Below are 21,342 nucleotides of genomic sequence, written 5' to 3' on the forward strand. Positions count from 1 at the left end.
ACCAGACACTTTATCAGTTCACCGAGCTTAATAAATTTACCCCTCAATTACAAGATCGCATTAAGCTAATGCAGCTTTTAAAGCAGGTAATTGCGGCTTTTAGTTTGCATGGACTAACGTCTTTTTTTCAACCTTAATTATTCTATTTTATAATACAAAGAAAGCATTCATCACTTTCAAATAAATTTTTTATTATTCTAATCATTTTTATAATCAAAACTCATTTTGAATCATCAGTTTTGGGTGTGTGTACACACCGGCTCTAATACTAGATAGTGCCTTCCCAGCCAATGACCTCCCCGAACATCACTACAACTGACGTGTTAATTGACTACCCATTCACGCACTTTACTCTTATGAATGAATGAATTAATTAATTCCAAAATCAAAATCAAGACAGGGGTCTTACATCGCTGGCAATGTCTCTTGATGATTTTGCAGCCTTGATTGTTATGGCATCGACTCGAAGATCGTAACCTTTCTTCTTATTTTCCTCATATCCGGCTTTGTAGAGTTTCTGTTAAATAAAAAATGAAGTTATTTTGATATAGATGTTCACGTCAATGAATTACCTTTCCTTAGAAACTGTTATCAGAATCCACTTAATCAGTGGTTACGAACTACCATGACTTTACTATAAAACTATAATGGAAACAGATGCTGATGAGTTGATTCTAATCCCAGGTGGTATAAGAAATCCATACCTCTCAACTGTCATGCTTTTTATGAGAATGTTCTATTTGGGGGAGGGGGCAGCTCTATCTTCCGAGCCCCTCAGGCTGCAGAATAGGTGCTGTGCGCACAGTGTCTATTCTGCAGCCTGAGGGGCTGGGGACAAAGCCAGCAGCTCAGAGAGCCGCTATCCATGCCCCACAGTGGCGAAAATGGGGCATGGCCTCGCGTGAATAGGTCACACTCCCGTATCGCTAGGTCATGCCCCAAAAAATTCAAAACAATTCAAAAATAGATTATAATTATCATATATGCCAGTTAGAAGTGCTTGTTAGAAAAGCCGTTCTCCTTGGTCTTTAATAGTCATCAGTTGTCCTACAGTAACATCATGTCCAGTATCATGTCCAGTCTGTTAATATCCGTATCAGGCTTACAGAGTTGGCAGTCTATACTCACCTCACTGTTATTAATCAGGTTCGCCTTTGCCAGTAAGATTTCAGGGGTATCCGGCATGATGTGAATGTGTTGCTTATCTTTTTCCCATGCTTCTGTATAAAGTTTCTACAAGAAAAAAAATTAAATCAGGTCAAGCAGTGTTTTTTTTTTAATTCAGGCAAAAACATCTGTTACCTTTTTCCTGCATTTTAATTACATCAAATACATGTAACATCTACTGTAGCTTGTTATCATTGTTGCTAATAATTTACAGATTACAACATTTGTTGCATACACCGGTACCCCACAACAGGTGGCCTGTGAAATATTCTTGGAACAGGTCACACTAAAGGCCCTCATCTACTAGTTAGATTTGGCCACTTTTCATCCGATTTCGACGCATCTGACCGAAAATTCTCATGATGTGTCACATTGGATGACTCCTCTGATCTAATGCGCACTCCTGTGTCAGTCATGTCTGTACTACCGATCTTGCTGTTCCAAGGATTTATCGGAATCTGAAGAAATCAGGAGAACGTCGGAGTGTTTTTTTTTTACTTCCGATGTATTGCATCAGATTAATCAGAAGTGTCACTTGACTGGCCAGTCCATTATATTTAAATATCGCATCAGATCAATCGTATGTAGCATGTGTGCATCAGATATATCTGATGAGATCTGTCGGCATGTGATAGATTGCATTAGATATATATTTAAAGTGAATCTAGTGAAATATAAGCCCAGGATCCGATCCAATTCCCAAGAAGCTCCTGGGAGGGTTCAAGAGAAATCTGATCAAACTTGCAGCTCAGACATGTCTGACTAGTGGATGGGCACCTTAAATTCCTCATTGACAGCTACAATTGAGCTATTGTGAGCAGTGACCTCTTGGTTTATCTGGATTCTATCATTACTTACAAGTCGAAGGCCCCCATCCACTAGTGTGATATGGGCACTTTTCATGTGATTCCGGCATATTGTTGAGATAGATCACATGAAAAGTGTAATGTCGAAGGTCTTTTTCCTGCGATGCGAGGCGCATTCCCGAACATCTTGCATTGCAAACACAGATCAGATGGGCTGCTGTGAATTATTTTCACGTCCCCCCCTTGTCGGGATTTTGCCGGTCGGGATTCCGGCGTCGGGATTTTCACCGCCGGGATTTCGTATCAATCCCATATATATATATCTATATCTATATATATCTAGATATCTATATATATATTTCTTAAATGTACCACTATTTTCCACCAATGCACCTGGACATGTTTGTTTAGCGCAGTTACCCTTTTCTTTGCATATTTGTCTTGTGAGGAGTGATACCCCCAGTATTTCTGTAACAGCGGCTTGACACAACAGCTAAATTGTGCATCACCCTCCCTATTTCTCTTAATATATTTTCCTTGCCATTAACAGTGGTGTGCCTTGGGCATCAGTAGCAGAGGGAAGTGGTTTTCCGAACCTCACATGATCCGCTCCAATCATACACTTGCAAGTATCCCTTGGCCACATTCTATACAATATTATATAAGGCGGTCCCCTACGCCTTTACAATCATAGTAAGCGGTTCCATTTCTTTAAATCATGTTGTTCCCAGATATGATACTGTATTTGTAGGTACACTGTATGGATCTTGGCATCTCTAAATGATGGGTACTTGTTTAGTTTCACTGCGGCAGCGTCTCAGTCGTAGCAGCGTCCGTGTCCGCTTCGCTCGCCCACGCTATCTAAAATTAACTCCATGCCAACGTGGATAGTGGGGGTATGAACTATTCACGTTGGCATGGACTTTATTTTAGAAAGTTTGCCGAAGCGCCGAACCCGGAAGTAGCGGGCGGCCATGCTGCCGCTGTGCAACTAAACAAGAACCAAGCAATGCATTTCATTTGGCTCACTTACCTTATTTATAATCTGAGCATTACTCTTTGCCAAAACAAGCTCCATAGAGTCTGGCAAGCTGGTAAATTTGAGAGTGTCTGGGTGTTGCCGGTACTTCTTCTCACTAACAATTTCCATGGCCTTCCTGTTCTTCTCTGCTTCCTGAGATCCATAGGGAATCCAGCCCACACCTTTCATAAACTCATTATAATCTGCTTTGTAGATATTCTGAAAACAAGAGTAGGGAGCATGTATTCAGTTATGTCTATGGAAATTCATCAAATGCTTAAACAACCTTTATCCGGCTCAGGGAACTTACATCGCTCTGTATCTCATTCATTTTCCTTGCTTGGACAAAGGCAGTCTGGTCAGGCAGACAAGTCCAGTTGTGCAGGAGACGTTTATAGTCAATGTTGCTGACTTGCACCTGGCATTTTTTAGCCAGAAGGAAGGCCAACATGTCTACTGGCACTTTATAATTTGTCTTTGACTTGTCAAAGTCCTTCTTGTATTCTCTGTCACTTTGGATCTTGGCTACGTGCATGGCCCATACTGACTTGGGGTCATCCTGTAGGCTGCGGAACCCGACATGGTGGCCCTGTTGCTTACGATAAGCCTGTTTGTATTTATACTAAGAGAGAAAGAGAGAAAATGTAATTGACGTTAGTACAGGTTTAGTATCCCTTATCCAAAATTCTTGGGACCAGGAGAATTTTGGATAACGGATTATTCCGTATTTCGGAATATTTTAATATTTCAATTATGTATTTTGAAGTATCTTCCATGTATGTTGTATAAACACATAAAATACACACAAATATATTTTATTACCACATAAAATACACACAAATATATTTTATTTGTTCAAAAAACAAGGTTTCAAAACATGAAACAAAATTTGTGTACTATCTCAGATATTGAATTTGAAGGCCAAGCAATCATTGTCTTGCACATATATAGTGCCAGTTACATGTCATGTCACCAGTAGTGCTGTTACATATGTCCCCAGTGAGTTTTTAGCAAAAAAAATATTTTTTTTCACTTTCTGGAATGTATGGTTTTCGGAATAATTCGGATAACGGATACTCGGATACGGGATACTCAACCTGTATTAATATTTGACAAAATTGTAATCATAGCCACACTGGCTCTTTCTACAGTACTTGAAGATTTGCTGTATGACTCCAACAACGTCATAAAAATCAATTGAATAGTGGTCTTTACTATGGGTAGTTATTGAATGTACAAGAGATCCAAAACCCTGCAAGGAGCCCATAGCAGAAGATAATTTTAATTAAGTCTTCAATATTTATATAATATATGCCTTTGACTTGAATATACAATAAACCCAACCAATGTTACCTCTAAATTGATTAATCTTGGAATTACAATGATACAATTGTTCTTGTGAATAAATTAACAGCTCTTAGCTACAGTAATTAATCTTCAAATTGCTTCACGTAGAAGGAACAAAGGACCCAACTTCTGCAACTTACCTTCTAAGACAACAACCCTCCACTGATATTGGGAAAGGGCAAATGTAATTTCTTCCAATAGCCCCTCCTTACTGCATACTGTAGCTCAGCTTAAGATCACAGTCTTAATTAATAAAGATTAGGAAAATAAAATAGATTTCTTTATTATACTCACATCGCTTGCAATATCTCTAGAAGCTCTTGCTGCTTTAATAGAAATAGCGTCTGCTCTGAGATCATAACCCTTCCTAATGGCTTCTTGCCATCCTGATTTGTACTGTTTCTGTAATGAAAAAAATATATATAAAATGTGTTAGCGCATACTTTTCTGTAATGTTACCATTACCACCATAACCAGGAAAGTGTAGTGCATAATCAAAGAAAATATGGCTCTTATTGAACTACCGGTGACAAGAGCCAAAAGTAGCTTATGCCCAATGATATAGGGCCTGATCCTCAGTCAGGTGCAGTTGCCTACAGACTAAGATATGCTAATACTTACCTATCTGTATATTGCATATTACTGTGTACCGGTCACACCATCCACTGAAATAATTAGTATTCTGTACATTCAGCAGCACCATGCTGAATGCAAGAGATATGTTTGAAACAGTTGTCCAAACTTTTTCCATACACTCGGTCCCGGGTACTATAGGGGTGTGGCCTAATAGTGGAGGTGTGTCCATGACCCCTACACACACACAAAAATGAGAAGACATTAAGCGGTAGTGCTGCACGCTGCATAGGGTGGCGTTGTGCCCCCCTCAGACAGGGAAAGAACCAAGGGGTAGGCGATCATTCACACATCATGCAGGTGGAAGAGACTGTTCTTAAGTTGTAGCAGATCCACTGGACCAACAACAGCCCAGCAGAAAGGAGCATTTGCTAGCCTGTGGAGAGAGGCTGTCGCCACGTACAGGTAAAAAGTGTACGGCTGGGCGGCGGGCCTGTGTACCCACCGAGCCCCTCCAATAAGCATGGGCCTGGGTAAGTACTACCCACTCTCCCTTCTTCTCGCCATCCCTGCAAACATCTGACTGATGCACTGAAGTTACAATCACTTCAATCCTGTGACATTCTCATCAGTCTTAAACAGGGCCGGCGCCACCACTAGGCAGCCTTAGGCATTTGCCTAGGGCGCCGGCCGCTGGAGGGCGGCAGTTTGGAGCTGGTCCACGCCACATCACCCAGCAAGCTGCCCCATCCATGGGGAGAGTTGCGTCGCTGTGACCCGCACCACCCGCCAAGCTTCCCCCCCCCCCCCCGGAAAGAGTCACGGTGCCGGACACCCCCTCTCCTCCCGTCCCTGGGCAGAGTTGCGGCGGGCAGCGCCGCATCGCACGGCAAGCCCCCCCCCCCTGGAACGTCACAGCGCCGGACCCCCCCCCCTCTCCCCTCCCTGCGGAGAGTCGCGGCGGCGCACAGTAAGCCCCCCCCCGAAGGTCACGGCACCATGCGCCGCATCACTGGACCCCGCAGCAGTCCAGTGTTTGAGCACCGGGGCACCCCCCCTCCCCGCCTGGGGCGCTCCGGTGCCTAGCACCGGCCCTGGTCTTAAATGAATTCTTGCTACTCAGTCTACTTTACATTAGTCTCTGTAATATGCACCATGAATGCCCCCACTTGCTTCTTTGGATGCATGTTGCGGTGCCTTGTGCACACTTTATTAACTGATTCAGCCGCAGTAGGCATTCGATTTGAATTCAAGAGGTGCGTCCATTTTAGCAGCATAAAATGCTGGGCGTTCCCATGTGCTAATGGTTCAGCCTGCCGCCCGCACCCACCACCCTCCGTTCGCAAGCATGGGTGTGTGCGAGCAGTTGGTCACACACATGCGCAGAAAATGCAAATGCGCTATGCACAAACACGGGGCCTGCGAACGGACCAGAACAAAGTCTTGTGTGTATGCTTACACGTCCACTCCCAAACTGGCGAGAAGTCATTCGATGGTCACTCACCATCGAATGATTTTTTTTCTCCCCTTCGTAGATAAAAGTCAGCCTTTATCCTGGCCGGAGATGGCTGAATTCGACACACCTGTGTTAGCAGGGGTACACCCAGTGTCTCTATGGGCATGCACATAAAACTCTGGGAGTTCCCTTGCTTCCTCCCCCTGCCCACCCCCTGCCCTCACATACTGGAGCGAATGCCCCGGCAAGCGATAAACTCGCCGATGGCGTTCGCTCAGGGGGTTTTCATATGCGCATATTCAAGCATGCACACACCCGCACCATCAGCCGGGGGACTGAATTCAGCCTGCTACGAGCGCATCTGAATAACCCCCTATGTATTTAAATAATGGTAGCAATCAACAAGATTTAGTTTTCTTTTTCTTGGTTTTATTTCTGCTCTATGTACTTGAGCCAGCATGTATGTTTTTGTGCTCCAACCAATAAAGTGTGTTTAAAAAAAAAAAAAAAGAAGGGGTTTCAAATAATGGTAGCAATCTCACCTCACTAAAAGTGATCTTGTTCTGCTTTGCCTGCAGTATATCTGGTGTGTCTGGCATCACATGGATCTTTGTTTTATCTTTCTCCCAGGCTTCAATGTATTGGCGCTGGAAAATAAACAGATTACAGAAAAGTTTTATATACAGTACCGTGTACTAAAGAGCTGTCAAACCTAAAATACCAGTAGACTCATGGGTGAGATTTAATAGGATGAGAGTTTCAGAAAGTGAGAGATTTGGTGAGAAATCTCCAGTTTTTTTAAAGCGGCAATCATTTACACTGCAAAATCCAACTGGTTTAGCAGTGTAAATGATTGGCGCTTTAAAAAAACTGGAGATTTCTTACCAAATCTCTCACTTTCTGGATCTCTCATCCTATTAAATCTCACCCATGATCTCTAAAAAAGCCCATAAAGGTATCTGTATCAGGACAGAAAATTGCAAACTGTATCTGCCCCTTGTAAAGTAAGAAATATGGGGCATATTTGCAAACATGATTTAAAATTAGGTGTAGCATTGAGTGGAATAGGTGTGGTCTGAGCTAATCTGGGTGTGGCTTTGGCAGATATGAACTAACATCATCCAAAAGTACATAGCAACAAATCAAGCATTTGCTTTCATGGTCCAAATGACAGCTTGACTAAGGCTAATTTGGATTTGGTTGATGGTTTAGTGACGATTCGCACAATAAAGTTCCCCTAATGTCTTCAATACATGTGATTTTGTAGGAAGAAGTATTAGGAAAAAAATGTTACACATATTTCTCTCAAAAAATATTTCTGAACACTTTAAGAAATGTTTTCCATTTTCAAAAATATTTCTGAATTTAATTATGGATTAATTATATTTTTAAAAAAATAAATAAAAAGAATCTCCATTGGGAAAAGGGCAGATTTTGTTAAATTTTGCAATATTTTACCCTGTTCATGACAACCGCATTCTGTTTGGCTAGCTCCAGGTCCATGGAATCCATATGCTTGGTGAAGGCAAACTTGCTGGGGTGCTGGCGATATTTGGCTTCGCTCAGGATTTCAGAAGCTTTCTTGCTTTTTTCAACATCCAGAGAACCCAGCGGGCTCCAGCCTGTGCCCTTGTACCACGTCTTGTAGTCTGTTCTGTATTCATTCTGCAAGGCGGCATTGTAAATAATAACATAATACCCGGGTTTACAATTTATGCCTATATGGAGGAAATGTTTCAGCTAAAGGTTTCGTGGTGCACAGAAATGAAAATATGTAAAATGATGTTGTGAACCCAAGCATTGCCTTTACATCTCTTAACTTTACATTTTTTCCCTCCCCGGTGTCTGTTTTTTCCTCTCAGATCTCAATATCTCTCTCCTGACAACATTCTCCCTGGTGTTTTCTGTTTCACTTTCTCCCTCACAATATGTCGCTATCTATCTCCATCTAGGTCCCCACAGCGACTGACATGTAGTCTGTGGACGGTCTGCAGTAATATTATCGGATGCCTTCCCCATGATAAGAGGCGGAACTACCATTGGTGCAACAGGTGCAGTGCACCGGGGCCCCTGAGGACTAAGAGCCCACTGCTGCCCTTATCACCCTCTTACTGTCACCCACTGCCGTGTTGCATATTGTGAACTTGGGTTGGGGTGGAGAAGGGTGGCCCAAATAATATTTTTGCTCCTGGGCCTACAACCCACAAGTTCCACCACTGCTCCTGATACAACAGGAATGGCACTACATGGAATATAAGCAACTCTGTGCATTTGTGGTGGCAGGATTGGCTAACCGACTCGTTTGTTTGGTATTGTTTTCTAAAGCAGTCTAGGATGAATACTCAGAAGACCAGTGGCGGTTCTTACCTATGGGCTGCAGGGCTGCAGCCCCCCCAGGTAAAAATCTGCCATTGTAGTGAAGCCAGATGCAGCCTGTGAGACTGTACTGGCTTTACTATGACTGGCAGTGACTTCCTATTGGAATTCTGACCTGCCAGTCACCAAAGCATTCCCATTGGGAGGTGTTCCCTCCCTCCGGGATACCTCTCTATGGGCTGGCGTGCAGCAGCCCATAAAATCCGAAATCTGCCCATGTGCAGAACCAACTCCCTGTGCTCCCTGGGAAGGGGTCAGGAGGAGTGGTGACAGGGGGGGGGGGGGTGCCGGCATTGTGATCAGCGGCAGTCCCCCCCCCCCGCCGCCACTGCAGAGGACTCAAATATTCTTTACAGTATAGGTTGTTTCTATTGGGTTAAACAAGTATAAATGTTTGGCCAGGAGAGCATCCTAGGACTGTTAGTTCTAGAACAGGTGGAGCCCTGTCTGACCAATCTCGTGTCCAGCTATTCCAAGTGCTACAAATCAAAAAGTTCTGGATTTACATGACTGTGAAGTGCATACGTACATCACTCTGGATTTGGTTCATGTTCTTTGCTAGCTGGACGTTCATTGCATCTGGCAGCAGGATATACTTATGGATGAGATTTCTGTAGTTCACGTTTGAGGCAATATTCTGGGCTTCCTTCGCCGCCATGACACTAAACATGGACACAGGAGTGTGGTATTTGGTTTTCGTCTTCTCGTAGTCTTTTCTGTACTCCCGGTCACTCTGCATCTTGGCTACATGCATGAAGTGCACAAGTTTGGGGTCATCCTGCAGGCTGCGGAATCCGACCATCTTCCCTTTGTTTGTTTCATATGCTTTCTTGTACTTATACTGGAAATGAGATAGAAAACATTTTAGTACCTGGACACTTAGCAGCATTAGCTGCCACTGTTTTGCAGAGAAGGACGTAGGGTGGCAGGACGCAGCGTTCTGTATGCATTACAATGTGTGTGTGTGTAGTGTTTTAGCGGGAAATGCAGCAGGGTGACACAACTGAAACATAAATGTATTCCTGTATTCAAGATTTAAAAATAAAAGATATACTTAATAACATTGTCCCTTCCCAGGCCTTGAACCCAAAGTGCTGGCTACATCAGATGCTCATCTTACCCGCTCAACAGCGCAAGGCATCCATATCAGCGGTAACACGTGTTTAGTATAGAGATTATTATTAGTAATATTTTATTTATAAGGCGCCACAAGTGTTTCGCAGCGCCGTACAAAGGAACAATACAGGGAGACAAAACTTGGCATAACATTGAATAAATAACAAAAATACAGTACAAATAAAGAGCACCACAGTTCAATACACATTACAGCTTAAATGTAAGTAGTGAGGACCCAATCAACATACAACTAGAGGCTTGAGGCCAATGATGGAGATGAGTATGAAGATGGTCACTGAGTGTTGGAGTAAAGGAGAGCTGTGAGTGAAATGTGAAGAGAAGTGGACTTTGACAGAGATGTGCATGTTCTGATTTACTCTGATTTCAAAGCAGGATCTTATTGGCTATCCCAAATCACAGTTGTTGACAGTTGATAGCCAATAAGATCCTGCTTTGAAATCAGAGTAAATCAGAGTAAATCAAAACCTGCGCATCCCTAGTTTAGTATGTCATGTTATGCATGCATCCTTATGTGACATTCTGTGTATAATGCAATGCCAATGGTGGTTTAGAGTCCAACACAGCTGGGTGGTCACACGTACAGAGGAAGGGAGGGGGGAAGGGTGGACATTACATGGAGTCGAGCAATTTACTTTAAGAATATTGAATTTGAAATGATCTCTCCTTATGAAAAACTGCCTACTGCATGTGTCTTTCGCATATGGCCTGTAGGGTGTACAATATAATATATATATATATATATATATATATAATATATCGGTTTGTAGTGTAACATGCAGCTGGGTGGCATAACATTAAAAAAATATATTTAATCCTTTATATTACTAACTCAACTGCAGCTGTGGATTCATTACAAAATGTTGTTCAATACTACGGTATAGTGTAAGAAAAGAATGGTTCTGTCAGCCAATCAGAAGATTGTTAGCTATTTAACACATGTGCAGTACAGTTTAGGGAACACACCATCTGGTGGACATAAAATTGTATTAAGGAGCGATATATCTGTGCACAGCATCATTCACAGATATATCATGTTGGCTGTGCAACACAGCTGATACCCAAATTATCTAAAGGTATATTGGTGCATCGTTCTGTGTGTACAAGCGATCCGCCGACCACCGTGTGTACACCCATTGTGGAAGCCACCAGTGATTGACAGCTTAATGGGCAAGTGCATTCAAATGTGCCCACCCAGTTGTGATGTCAGTCCCAAGAGATGGAGCAGTGTGTATGGAGAATGTGCTGCCCAATCTGTTGGTTTTTCCAGCTCCTCAGTAAGTTATGTTGCAACTTACAGTGCCAAGCAGGGACACTGCATGGAACAAATATCATTGAGCGCTTTATGGCGTATGGAGCAAAGATGCAAGGGGACATGTGTACATGGCTATCGTGCTAAATATATTTCATTCATGTATTGCTGTGTCTAAGAACTAAGGTATAATACATACACATCAAATAGAGTGTATAGATAGATCCCTGATATGGCCACTTGATGGCAATCTTGCTGCAGAAGAGACAGCAATGTATCTTTAATCGTTACTAAGACAGAATGCATGACACATTCACATCAGGATACTTCACAACAGCCTTAGCGGACATTTATAACACAAATGAAATACAATTAGAAATGGTTTTCCCATGTAAAGTATAATTAGCTCCTGTAAGGTTCTAGATGTCCAGGAAAGAGTAGGCAGTAATTCTAACCATGCACATCATGTTTGTGGGGCACATCCTCTGTGTGTGTCTGGACTGCACATGGGGCCTAATTCAGACCTGATCGCAGGGCAAATTTGTTCTCAAAATCGGCAAAACCATGTTCACTGCAGGTGGGGCAGATGTAAGATGTGCAGAGAGAGAGTTAGATTTGGGTGAGGTGTGTTGATACTGAAATCTAAATTGCAGTGTAATAATAAAGCAGCCAGTATTTACTCTGCACAGAAACAAAATAACTCACCCAAATCTAACTTTCTCTGTGCATGTTACCACTGCCCCACCTGCAGTGCACATGAATTAGTCCATTTTGAGAACAAAAGGCCTGAATTAGGCACATGCCCCGGAACTGACCATATGTAAGTGCAGATGATGCAGAGTTCGATGGTGTAGTTACACCTACTGTATTTTTATGTGAACCAAAAGAGGTCAACCCCGATCGTTGACATGCAAACGTTCAACAAAATTAGAAGATTGACATGTAATAGATAGACAGTAGAAAAGGGTTCACATGTATAAAAGGTCGAAAGCGTCAAAAGGTGGACATGAAAATGGTTGACACAAAAATGGTAAATTATTGTGTGTTTCACCATATCTGAGACAAATTATGATTGACCTTTTTGCATGTCAACCATTTGGGGTTAACCTGTTGACTGTCTATCAATCGGATACCTGTAAATGCTGGTGCGTACCGATGATGATGACTATAACCAAGAGTCTATCTACTTGTACAGATGTGCACAACTGTGCAGGAGTTTCTACAACATGTATGCTTTCAGCTTTGCATCAGACCCAAGGTTTGTACTAAACAGTGCCCCAAAATGTTAGGTTACCATTGTCAATATGTAGCACCGATCTTAAAAAATAACTTACACGTTGAATCCAATCACAGAATGACTGCACCGATTGGGCTCCAGAACTGGAGCCTTTGTCCTGAATGTCAATCAACCAAATCTGTACAACTTGACAACTGATACGACCATTAAATGAGAAAATCTACCAACGTGTGGTCATTTTTACTAGCCCCCATCTGGGTGGCTACTGGCACCAAGATCTTCCCTAAGTAGGCTTCCCGTATAAATCAGCATTGTGAAGTATAAATAGACTTACATCACTAGCAATGTCTCTGGAAGCTTTTGCAGCTTTGATAGAGATGGCATCAACCCTGAGATCATATCCTTTCTTTTTAGAATCCTCCAGAGCTTGCTTGTATTTTTTCTAAAAATTGAAAAAAAAAATTAATGTTGTAAAGAACAAAAGTGGACATAGTAAGCAACTTAGTAACATGGTGAAAAGATTAAAGGCAGGTCACCTTCTCTAAACAACAGTATGCTTGTGTAATGGTTAGCATACGGCCTCACAGCAGTGAGGTCATGGGTTTGATTCCCTTATGGCCAATACTGTGTGGAGTTTGTATATGTGCTTGTATACATGCTTGTGTGGGTTGCCTCTGGTTTCCTCCCACAATCCAAAATGACAATAGGAGGTTAATGATGACCCAAGTGTGTGTATGTACACACGTTTAGGGCAGACTGGGTGGCGGTGCGCACTAGACAAAATGTCCTCCAATCCAGCAGATTCAACTGACATATCAGGCACATTGCCTTGGGAACATACCCACATACCGGTAGGTTGTTTTCTGGATCATCTTGCTGGGTGTGTTATCATTCAGTGTGTATGGGGTAGTTGATGTATTACATAGGCCTTTCTCTTGGTGTAGTAAGTGTGTACTCTGAATATGTTTCTATGTAGCAGAAAAACTATAAATAAGTACTGTATATCTGTTGGCATAGCTAAAAATAGAATATATATATATATATAAATAGAATATGAATGTGCTCATTGTTCATATGAAGTCAATATAAAGGATCCACCTATTTGTGTGACATCATTTTGAAATAATTTCTCACTGAACTGTAAAAGGCTGAACAAACCTCTATGTTAGATTCACATCCCGCAAGTGGTTTCATAAGTGAAAATGCAACATTTAATTACATTTAGTTTTCATACAATATATATGTAATATTCCCATTTTAATAACATTTCCTTTGGAATGTCAGGTTTAAAATTCTATTCTCTCTCTTTCTTTTTTCTTTTTACTCAGTACAATAATGAACCCATCTGAAGCTTATAACTCTGACATTCATTATTCTACTCTAGAGAAAAGTCGTAATCTATTTTCATCTGTCAGCTAATTATTATGTGCTGCTCATTCTTTGATGCTAACTGCAAAATCTATTAATTCTACGGATAAAACCGAATATTTTATCAAATAGAAAAAACCTGCAGAAAATGTGATGCCATCTGCTTAACTCTGCCTAAATTACATTGGTGTTATATAAAGAGAATCCTGTAACATTCTTGGATACTTGTCTGGAAGTTCTTCTTCTCGGAAATTAACAATTTAAAAATGAATTGTTATTTTGTTAAGACAATATTGTGGGCATGACTTATGAAAGAGCCCTCAACATAATTGCTTATTTTTTGGACCTGCTCTGCAGGAGATCACAGGGGAGAGGTACAAGGGGTAAGTGCATTAAAGTGAGGTTCATGGGGTAAGTGCATATTGTCATGGCCCTCCCTGCCCCTATAAGTCAGGAACTATGGAGGTAGGTGGGGTTAGGGGAGGGTGGCCAGGAGTGACAGAGACATTGCAGGAAAATATGGAAGTACCTCATGACAAAACATGGAATCCCTCAATGTACACGTCGTAATACATGTAATGGATTGAGCTGCCTTAATATCCTATTATGATTAACTTAGTGAAAGTGATTTTATAGAAGTGGGCCCTGAATTAGACTTTACACGTTGTACTTTTAAATATTTTTTATGTTTATTTTCCAAAACCTAAGGTCCTCACAGTGTATGTTGATATTCATGTTGACACCAGAATGATAACCGCTTTGATGTCGACATGATTAAAAATGTTGGCATCTAACATGTCCACATCTAGAAAATGTTGATATGGACAGAATGTCAACATACTGGAAATATGAATATAGCAATAGGTTTAGGATTAGAGTTAGGATTATCTGAAGAAGACATTGTCGTCATTCTGAAATTTGATGTCTCCCCATGGTGAATGTCAACATGGTGAATGTAGTGCTGATGAACTCGTCTACGTATTCTCTAAGACGATGTTGACATGCTGAATGTCTACAAATGTTATGGAGCCCGGTAAATCCACTTGCACTTGGGGTTTCATGAAAATCTACTTGTGATTTATCTTGAAGTGCGCATTAATGTATCACCTAGAACAGCATACGCAGTAAGCATAGACATACCTCACTCATTGTGATTGCATTAGCCTTTGCCAATACAACTTCTGGTGTATCTGGCATAACATGGATTGTTCTCTTATCTTTTTCCCAGGCTTGTGTATATTGGCTCTAGAACAAAAAATACAATTGTAACAAATTTTATTCAAATGTAGGTAAATAAAATGTACATTAATGATTAAGCTATTAGGGTCTTTTATAAAACAGGATTGGTAGAATAACCACCATTGAAAAGGCAATGTAGGCAATACACTAACAATGCACAAACCCGCAAGTGTCCTATAGTAACCAACCAGCAAACCCGCAAGTGTGCAGTGTCCTATAGTGACCAACCAGCAAATCCGCAAGTGTGCAGTGTCCTATAGTGACCAACCAGCAAATCCGCAAGTGTGCAGTGTCCTATAGTGACCAACCAGCAAATTAAGGGGTGTACACGGAGCAATTCAACCAGCCGATTTTGACTAGATCGTCAAAATCGCCTAGAAGGTTAGCCAGAATTGCCCGTGTGCACACAGTGGGCAATAGCGATGAGTGGCCCTGTGGCATCACTATCGCTTAACCAAATAGACTGTGCAGGCAAGGCTATTTTCACTAAGCCGTCTGTAACAGTGTATTTGGCTGCGGCTGGCTTCTATGTGATGGCTAACTACATCTTGATTAGGACTCTACTTAGTGAAGATCACCGAGCTGAGTCCCGTGTGTACATCCCTTTAGCTTCACTTGATCCAATGGTAGTTGCACAATGAAATGCCAAACCTGATTGGTGGATAGGAGTTACTGCTCAATCGGACTATTGTAGTAAATAATCAACTATTGCAGCCAGTGATAGACACTCTGGCATGGCTCTTAAGTAGTTATCGAACAATAGAGCCATAGCTGTAAGAAAGCTGCCTAATTATGATGAGAAAACAGATTAAATCAATTATCTAAGAAATATAGTATTTGTCTATGGGGAATTTAAATATTGACTAGTTCTATAAATAATGTTTGCACCCCTCGGTCAAATTGTTACAACACTCTGTCGAGTCCAAGATTAAGCTATTCGCTCTTTATTTTATTTATTTATTTATTTAAAACTGTCATAAACTATATCAAGTGTGCAGTAAATTGAAGATATATCACTGGGCAGTAATATCTTATGTAGGCTTTTAAGATCCATTGACACTTACTTTATTCATGATCTGAGCATTGTTCTTTGCCAATACTAACTCCATGGAGTCTGGTAGACTGGTGAATTTGAAAGTGTCCGGGTGCTGGCGGTATTTCTTCTCGCTGATGATGTCCATGGCCTTCCTGTTCTTCTCAGCTTCCTGAGATCCATAAGGGATCCATCCAACACCTTTGACAAAATCATTGTAGTCGGACTTGTATTCATTCTAATATAACAAGTAGAAAGAGGTAAATGTCATTAAACAACACACTGTACTAAAGAGCATAAACATCTCATTTTTTTAAATGTCAATAAAAGCACCACTTGCACATTTGTGGGGGATTACATATGGCTAGAATACCTTTAATGCCAGAACTATGACAAGAAGACAAGAAAACTAAATTAAGACAACTGTAGCGCCACTTCTGACCAACTGGCAGTAAATATTATTTTTATTTAAAATATAGTTTGCAGATTCTACTAGAACATAGATCATATAGGCCCTTATTCTGATCGGTGCGGCCAGAGCCGGTTATGCGGCCAGGACCGTGCGTGCGAAACCCCGCCTTCCATACGGATCGCCAACTCCGTCCGTATGAGGTAAGAAGCTGTCCGAACGGACCGCACGTGTATTTTACACGGAATACGCCTCCTCCATCTCACGGAACCTCCCCCATCATTCGATGGTCGCAGACCATCGAATGCAGGACCGAGTGCTCCACCAGCACCCGCAACCTCAGACCACACGGACATTTCTCCGTGCAAAAGCAGGGATCTGGGCGGGCAGCTGACATCCGGCGATGTCATATTTTCGGCCCCCACACGTGCGTCACGACTGCATTACCATACGTACGCCCAGCGTTTTCATGGGAACTCCCATGAAACGCGGGGCGTATGCATATGGTAATGAGCCCAAATAGCCCTTCACGCCCCTCTCCACCCCCTATTCGGAGTGTTCACATATCATGCGGGATTTGGCCGTACGCCCCGCTCGCACATGCGCAGAGACGCCTCTGCACATGCGCAGACACAAAACATCGGCGGCCCGAACGCACGCGGATATTTCCGCACCGATCAGAATAAGGGCCATAGTGTGATGGTACTTGGGTTATCAGTACTTTCACCTTATTTCCATATATTTTATTTAAATTATTATCCAGAAACAAGAAGACATCGGGTGAAATCAATTGAGAAATTAATAAAATAAGTACCGACACACTGATACAGATTGTAGAAGAATCTATAAATCAGCAAAAGCGCTTGCACCTTTTTTTATTCTCATATCAAAAGACACCCCCAAAAACTCTGATAATGTTTATCATACTACATAATGAACTTATATTATACATGTGATACCATGCAATGGTATAAAAAAAATATTACATTTTTTTTTTTAATTTATAAAAAAATAAAAAATAAACTCTGATGTCTCACTTGACAAAAAGTAGCAATGGGATGGCAAATATGAAAATCTTGGATTCTTGAAAATCTTTTTTTCCTGTGAAAATTTACATTCTATAAATGTTATTAATCGTAGAGATCAAGTTCACATCCACAACATAACTGTTGTTTACTTCATTTATTACACTGATCTGGAAGCAAGATATTAAAAATATATTCATAATATAAAAAAAAGTTCAGCTATGTAAAATAAAGAGTAGGAAAAAAGTTTCTGATACCAACCAATCAGATTCAAGCTATCATTTGTAGAATACACTAGATAGATGTTAGGTAGAGTCTGATTAGCTGCTATTGATAACGCCTCCATTTTTCCCTTTTAATACTTTAAATATACATCTCAATATCAGTGACCATGATAGATGTTTTCATCATCAATCAATGACTACAATATCAGGTTTTGATATTTTTGTCTCCTTGAAAATCCAGAAAAATTGTCTCCAGTCTTATCTCCCTTACATCAAAACCTCCTTCATAGCAATGCAGAAGTCATGATAAGAGACTATCTTTCACGAACCACCAGGTTAACACTTACATCACTCTGTATTTGCATTCTCTTTCTGGATAGTTCAAGACTCATGGCATCAGGCAGCAGATTGTAGGTGTGGATAAGATGTTTATAATTGGTATTAGTTGCCACATTTTGGGACAGTTTGGCCGCAGTAACGCTCAACATGTCAACAGGTGTGTGGAACCGAGTCTTGGACTTCTCGTAATCCTTCTTATATTCCCTTTCAGACTGCATCTTAGCCACATTCATGAAGTGCACCAATTTTGGATCATCCTGGAGGCTCCGGAACCCAATGTGCTTTCCTCTGGTCGACTCATAGGCTTTCTTGTATTTGTACTATATGACCAAAAACAAATATCATGAACAAGCTTTGAGTAAATATGTTAAGAAAAAAATAAGACACAAAAATAGTTACCAATAATCAGTGGCGGCTGGAAGACCATGTAGTGCAGTAGGTGATTGCTCAGCACATATAAACATACATGTTATCATGTATGTAATATATTTGCTGGATGGTTCTCCCTGGAGATCGGAAGAGCTATAAGCATCACCTGCCATGCTGGGGTGGGAATCAGTATAAGGCTACACATACTCCTAAACCTGCCCCCAGACTCCTGTGAAACTAGCCAATAGGAGCCCAGGGGCAGGCCTAGAAGATGTGTGTGTGTGTGAGTATGTGTGTGTATATGTATGTATGTATGTATGTGTGTATGTATGTATGTGTGAAGTTGTATGCTACTTCCCAGGTGTTGCATGGTGCCCGAAGTATACTTCTCTGCTACCCCTTGGTGGAAAATTCCAGCACATATTTTACATACATAAAAACATGTATGTTTATATGTGGTAGGCAGTCCCCTCCTTCCTATTACAGCTGCAGTCACCACTGCCAATAAATCTGATATTAAGTGTCAAAGACTATGAATGTGTATGATAGGACAGATAAACATGCATCTTGTAACTTCTTTGCTTGGTGCACTACTGTATAATGCGATAATATAACTTTATTACTCAATGTGCAGAGTGAACAAGACAGCTACCTTCACTATTCCTAATAGTAGGAACAAAATACCCTTCATATTGTGTAGGTTTCAAGTTAATGGATTAAAAAATACTTACATCACTGGCAATATCTCGCGAAGCTTTAGCTGCTTTTATGGATATAGCATCTGACTTTAAGTCATAACCCTTCTTCTTGCCGTCCTCCCAGGCCTGTCTGTACAGTTTCTGTAAGTAACAGAAAGATGAACATAACATAAAGCACATATAACATGGTATAAAGGCAACAAAATGCAATCCAGAATAGGTGAAATGCAGGTGATGCACTCTATCAGTCTATCATGCGGTCAGCATCCCAGCGGTTCAGTACATCGACTCCAGCAAGATGCCAACAGCAACGGAGGGTTAGAGTGGTAGGGGGAGAGGATTTGGGTATGTATGGAGCCCCTGTTGGGATTCTCTGTATTGGGATGATGGAGTCAATTGTTTGACCACAGGCATCCGGTGCTCATGTGGTCATCCTACAAAACCTTATTATTGTTATTCTGTGATGGCCTGTTTAACTGTAGGCTATTGGTTTTGATAGATAATTGAAGTTACCAGCTGATCTATGGATGAGGCCAAACTTCAAGTTAGAACTTAAAAATATCTAACAGAAACAGGCAAAAAGCAAAGGTAACTTTATTTTCCGGTAAAGAGCAACTAATATGTGCTACTAATAAAACTCATAAATGCCTACATTAATTTCGAAAGGTGAAACCTGTTGATTATGCGCAGCAGAGGGTGCCACTTTGAAGGCTGAATCAGAGTCCATGTATGAAGCCCATTATTTTAGTGACATGGTTTTGTCTCCTTGTAGATCAATAGCTTCATAGTAATGGCGGCACTTCTTCAGCCTACTAGATTTGGCCCTGCAGAAGTTAGGGTATCTGCATTTGCCGATGACCTCCCCCTCTTCATCTCAAGTCCTCAATATTGCTTTAACTGTCCTCCTCTCTAAAAGATGACTGATCTATATAATGCGAATGTTTACCATGGAATATACACATCTTCAACAGATTTAGATGACTGTCAGCATTTACGATTGTCTTGCTTAGGCAGAGCCAATCTTATTAAGTTAGTCACTTTTCATAATCTACTTTACCGCTTATAGGTTCTACCTATTGATTTGTTTTAATCAGATGTGAAGTGGTTTGATTGAGCTTTTAGGCAGTTCATATGGAAAAGAAAAAAAACTTAAGCTGAATACACACTGAGCGATATGTCCTCTGCTCCAGAGATCAGAATAACATAGCAATCACATCGGCACATATTGAGCAGTGTGTATACCCGATATGTGGGTGCCCGCGGTCGCTAGCAACGTCATTCCATTTGATGTGCTGCACTTCGAACCTGATATTGCTACCAACCACATGCAAGCTAATGAAGAACGGAACTGGGATCATTTCAAGCTTCTTTTCTTCGCTCATTTTGTATCCAGGTTCTGATACGTCGGCCCCTTTTAAACATTGGTTGGACACGCAAGGAACTTGCTCAGCCTATTACATTTATCCCCAAGGCTGGAAATATCTGGGTCATAAATGACTGCTTACATTACATATTCTTTATATTGATAGAGTCTTTGAAAGAAGTGTTATTTGGGTGTAACTTACATCACTCATGTTTATCTGGTTACACTTAGACAAGATGATTTCTGGAGTGTCTGGCATCACATGGATTTTAGTTTTGTCTTTATTCCAGGCATCAGTATAAAGTCTCTGGAAAATACATCAATAGATACATTTATTTCTCTGCTCAGTAATAAAACAAACGTAAAAACAAAACAAAAACATTTCAATTGGGAATAGTCACCTGTGCTGAGAAGTTTGAATAGTTACCTTGTTCATTGTCACCGCATTTGCCTTTGCAAGAACTTGATCCATTGCATCATTGGGAATGGAAAACTTCCACTGATCTGGATTCTGTCTGTACTTTTTCTCACTGAGGATGTCTTTAGCTTTCTTGGCTTTTTCGACATCTAGAGAACCAATCGGAACCCAGCCGACTCCTTTCAGCCAGTTGTTAAAATCGGCCTTGTACTGGTTCTATAATGTGACACAAAAAGTTATCATGAAGAAATGTTGCATTGTGGACCTATAACATCTTTACTGCTATGACATAATAGAAGACAACACAAGATTGCTCCCCCTAATGGGCAAACATTGTAAGGGCACCTAAAATGAAACCTGTATCATCCCTTATATAAAAGAACATACATAAATAATAAATAATAAAAAATTTAATTTCATCAAACTCGTAAATAAACTGACAATCCACTCCTTCAATTATTGGCAGCAAGAAAATATAAGGGGCCAAA

At 41.0% G+C, this 21,342-nt stretch overlaps 1 protein-coding gene across 1 annotated transcript in view; it reads right to left on the minus strand.

Annotated features, from left to right (window-relative positions):
* Positions 1 to 21,342, minus strand: part of NEB (nebulin) — a 172,025-nt gene that overhangs the window by 115,266 nt on the left and 35,417 nt on the right. The window contains exons 32-46 of the mRNA XM_083155043.1: positions 20,864 to 21,070; positions 20,639 to 20,743; positions 19,107 to 19,214; positions 18,015 to 18,326; positions 16,041 to 16,247; positions 14,878 to 14,982; positions 12,704 to 12,811; positions 9,276 to 9,587; positions 7,829 to 8,035; positions 6,913 to 7,017; positions 4,636 to 4,743; positions 3,305 to 3,616; positions 3,007 to 3,213; positions 1,129 to 1,233; positions 410 to 517 (exon numbers count right to left, since the gene is read on the minus strand). Of these exons, the coding sequence (XP_083011169.1) occupies positions 410 to 517; positions 1,129 to 1,233; positions 3,007 to 3,213; positions 3,305 to 3,616; positions 4,636 to 4,743; positions 6,913 to 7,017; positions 7,829 to 8,035; positions 9,276 to 9,587; positions 12,704 to 12,811; positions 14,878 to 14,982; positions 16,041 to 16,247; positions 18,015 to 18,326; positions 19,107 to 19,214; positions 20,639 to 20,743; positions 20,864 to 21,070 (2,616 nt within the window). The remainder of the gene's footprint in view (positions 1 to 409; positions 518 to 1,128; positions 1,234 to 3,006; positions 3,214 to 3,304; positions 3,617 to 4,635; positions 4,744 to 6,912; positions 7,018 to 7,828; positions 8,036 to 9,275; positions 9,588 to 12,703; positions 12,812 to 14,877; positions 14,983 to 16,040; positions 16,248 to 18,014; positions 18,327 to 19,106; positions 19,215 to 20,638; positions 20,744 to 20,863; positions 21,071 to 21,342) is intronic.

This window comes from Crinia signifera, chromosome 7 (genome assembly GCF_055691185.1).
Source record: "Crinia signifera chromosome 7, ASM5569118v1, whole genome shotgun sequence".
Lineage (NCBI taxonomy): Eukaryota > Metazoa > Chordata > Amphibia > Anura > Myobatrachidae > Crinia > Crinia signifera.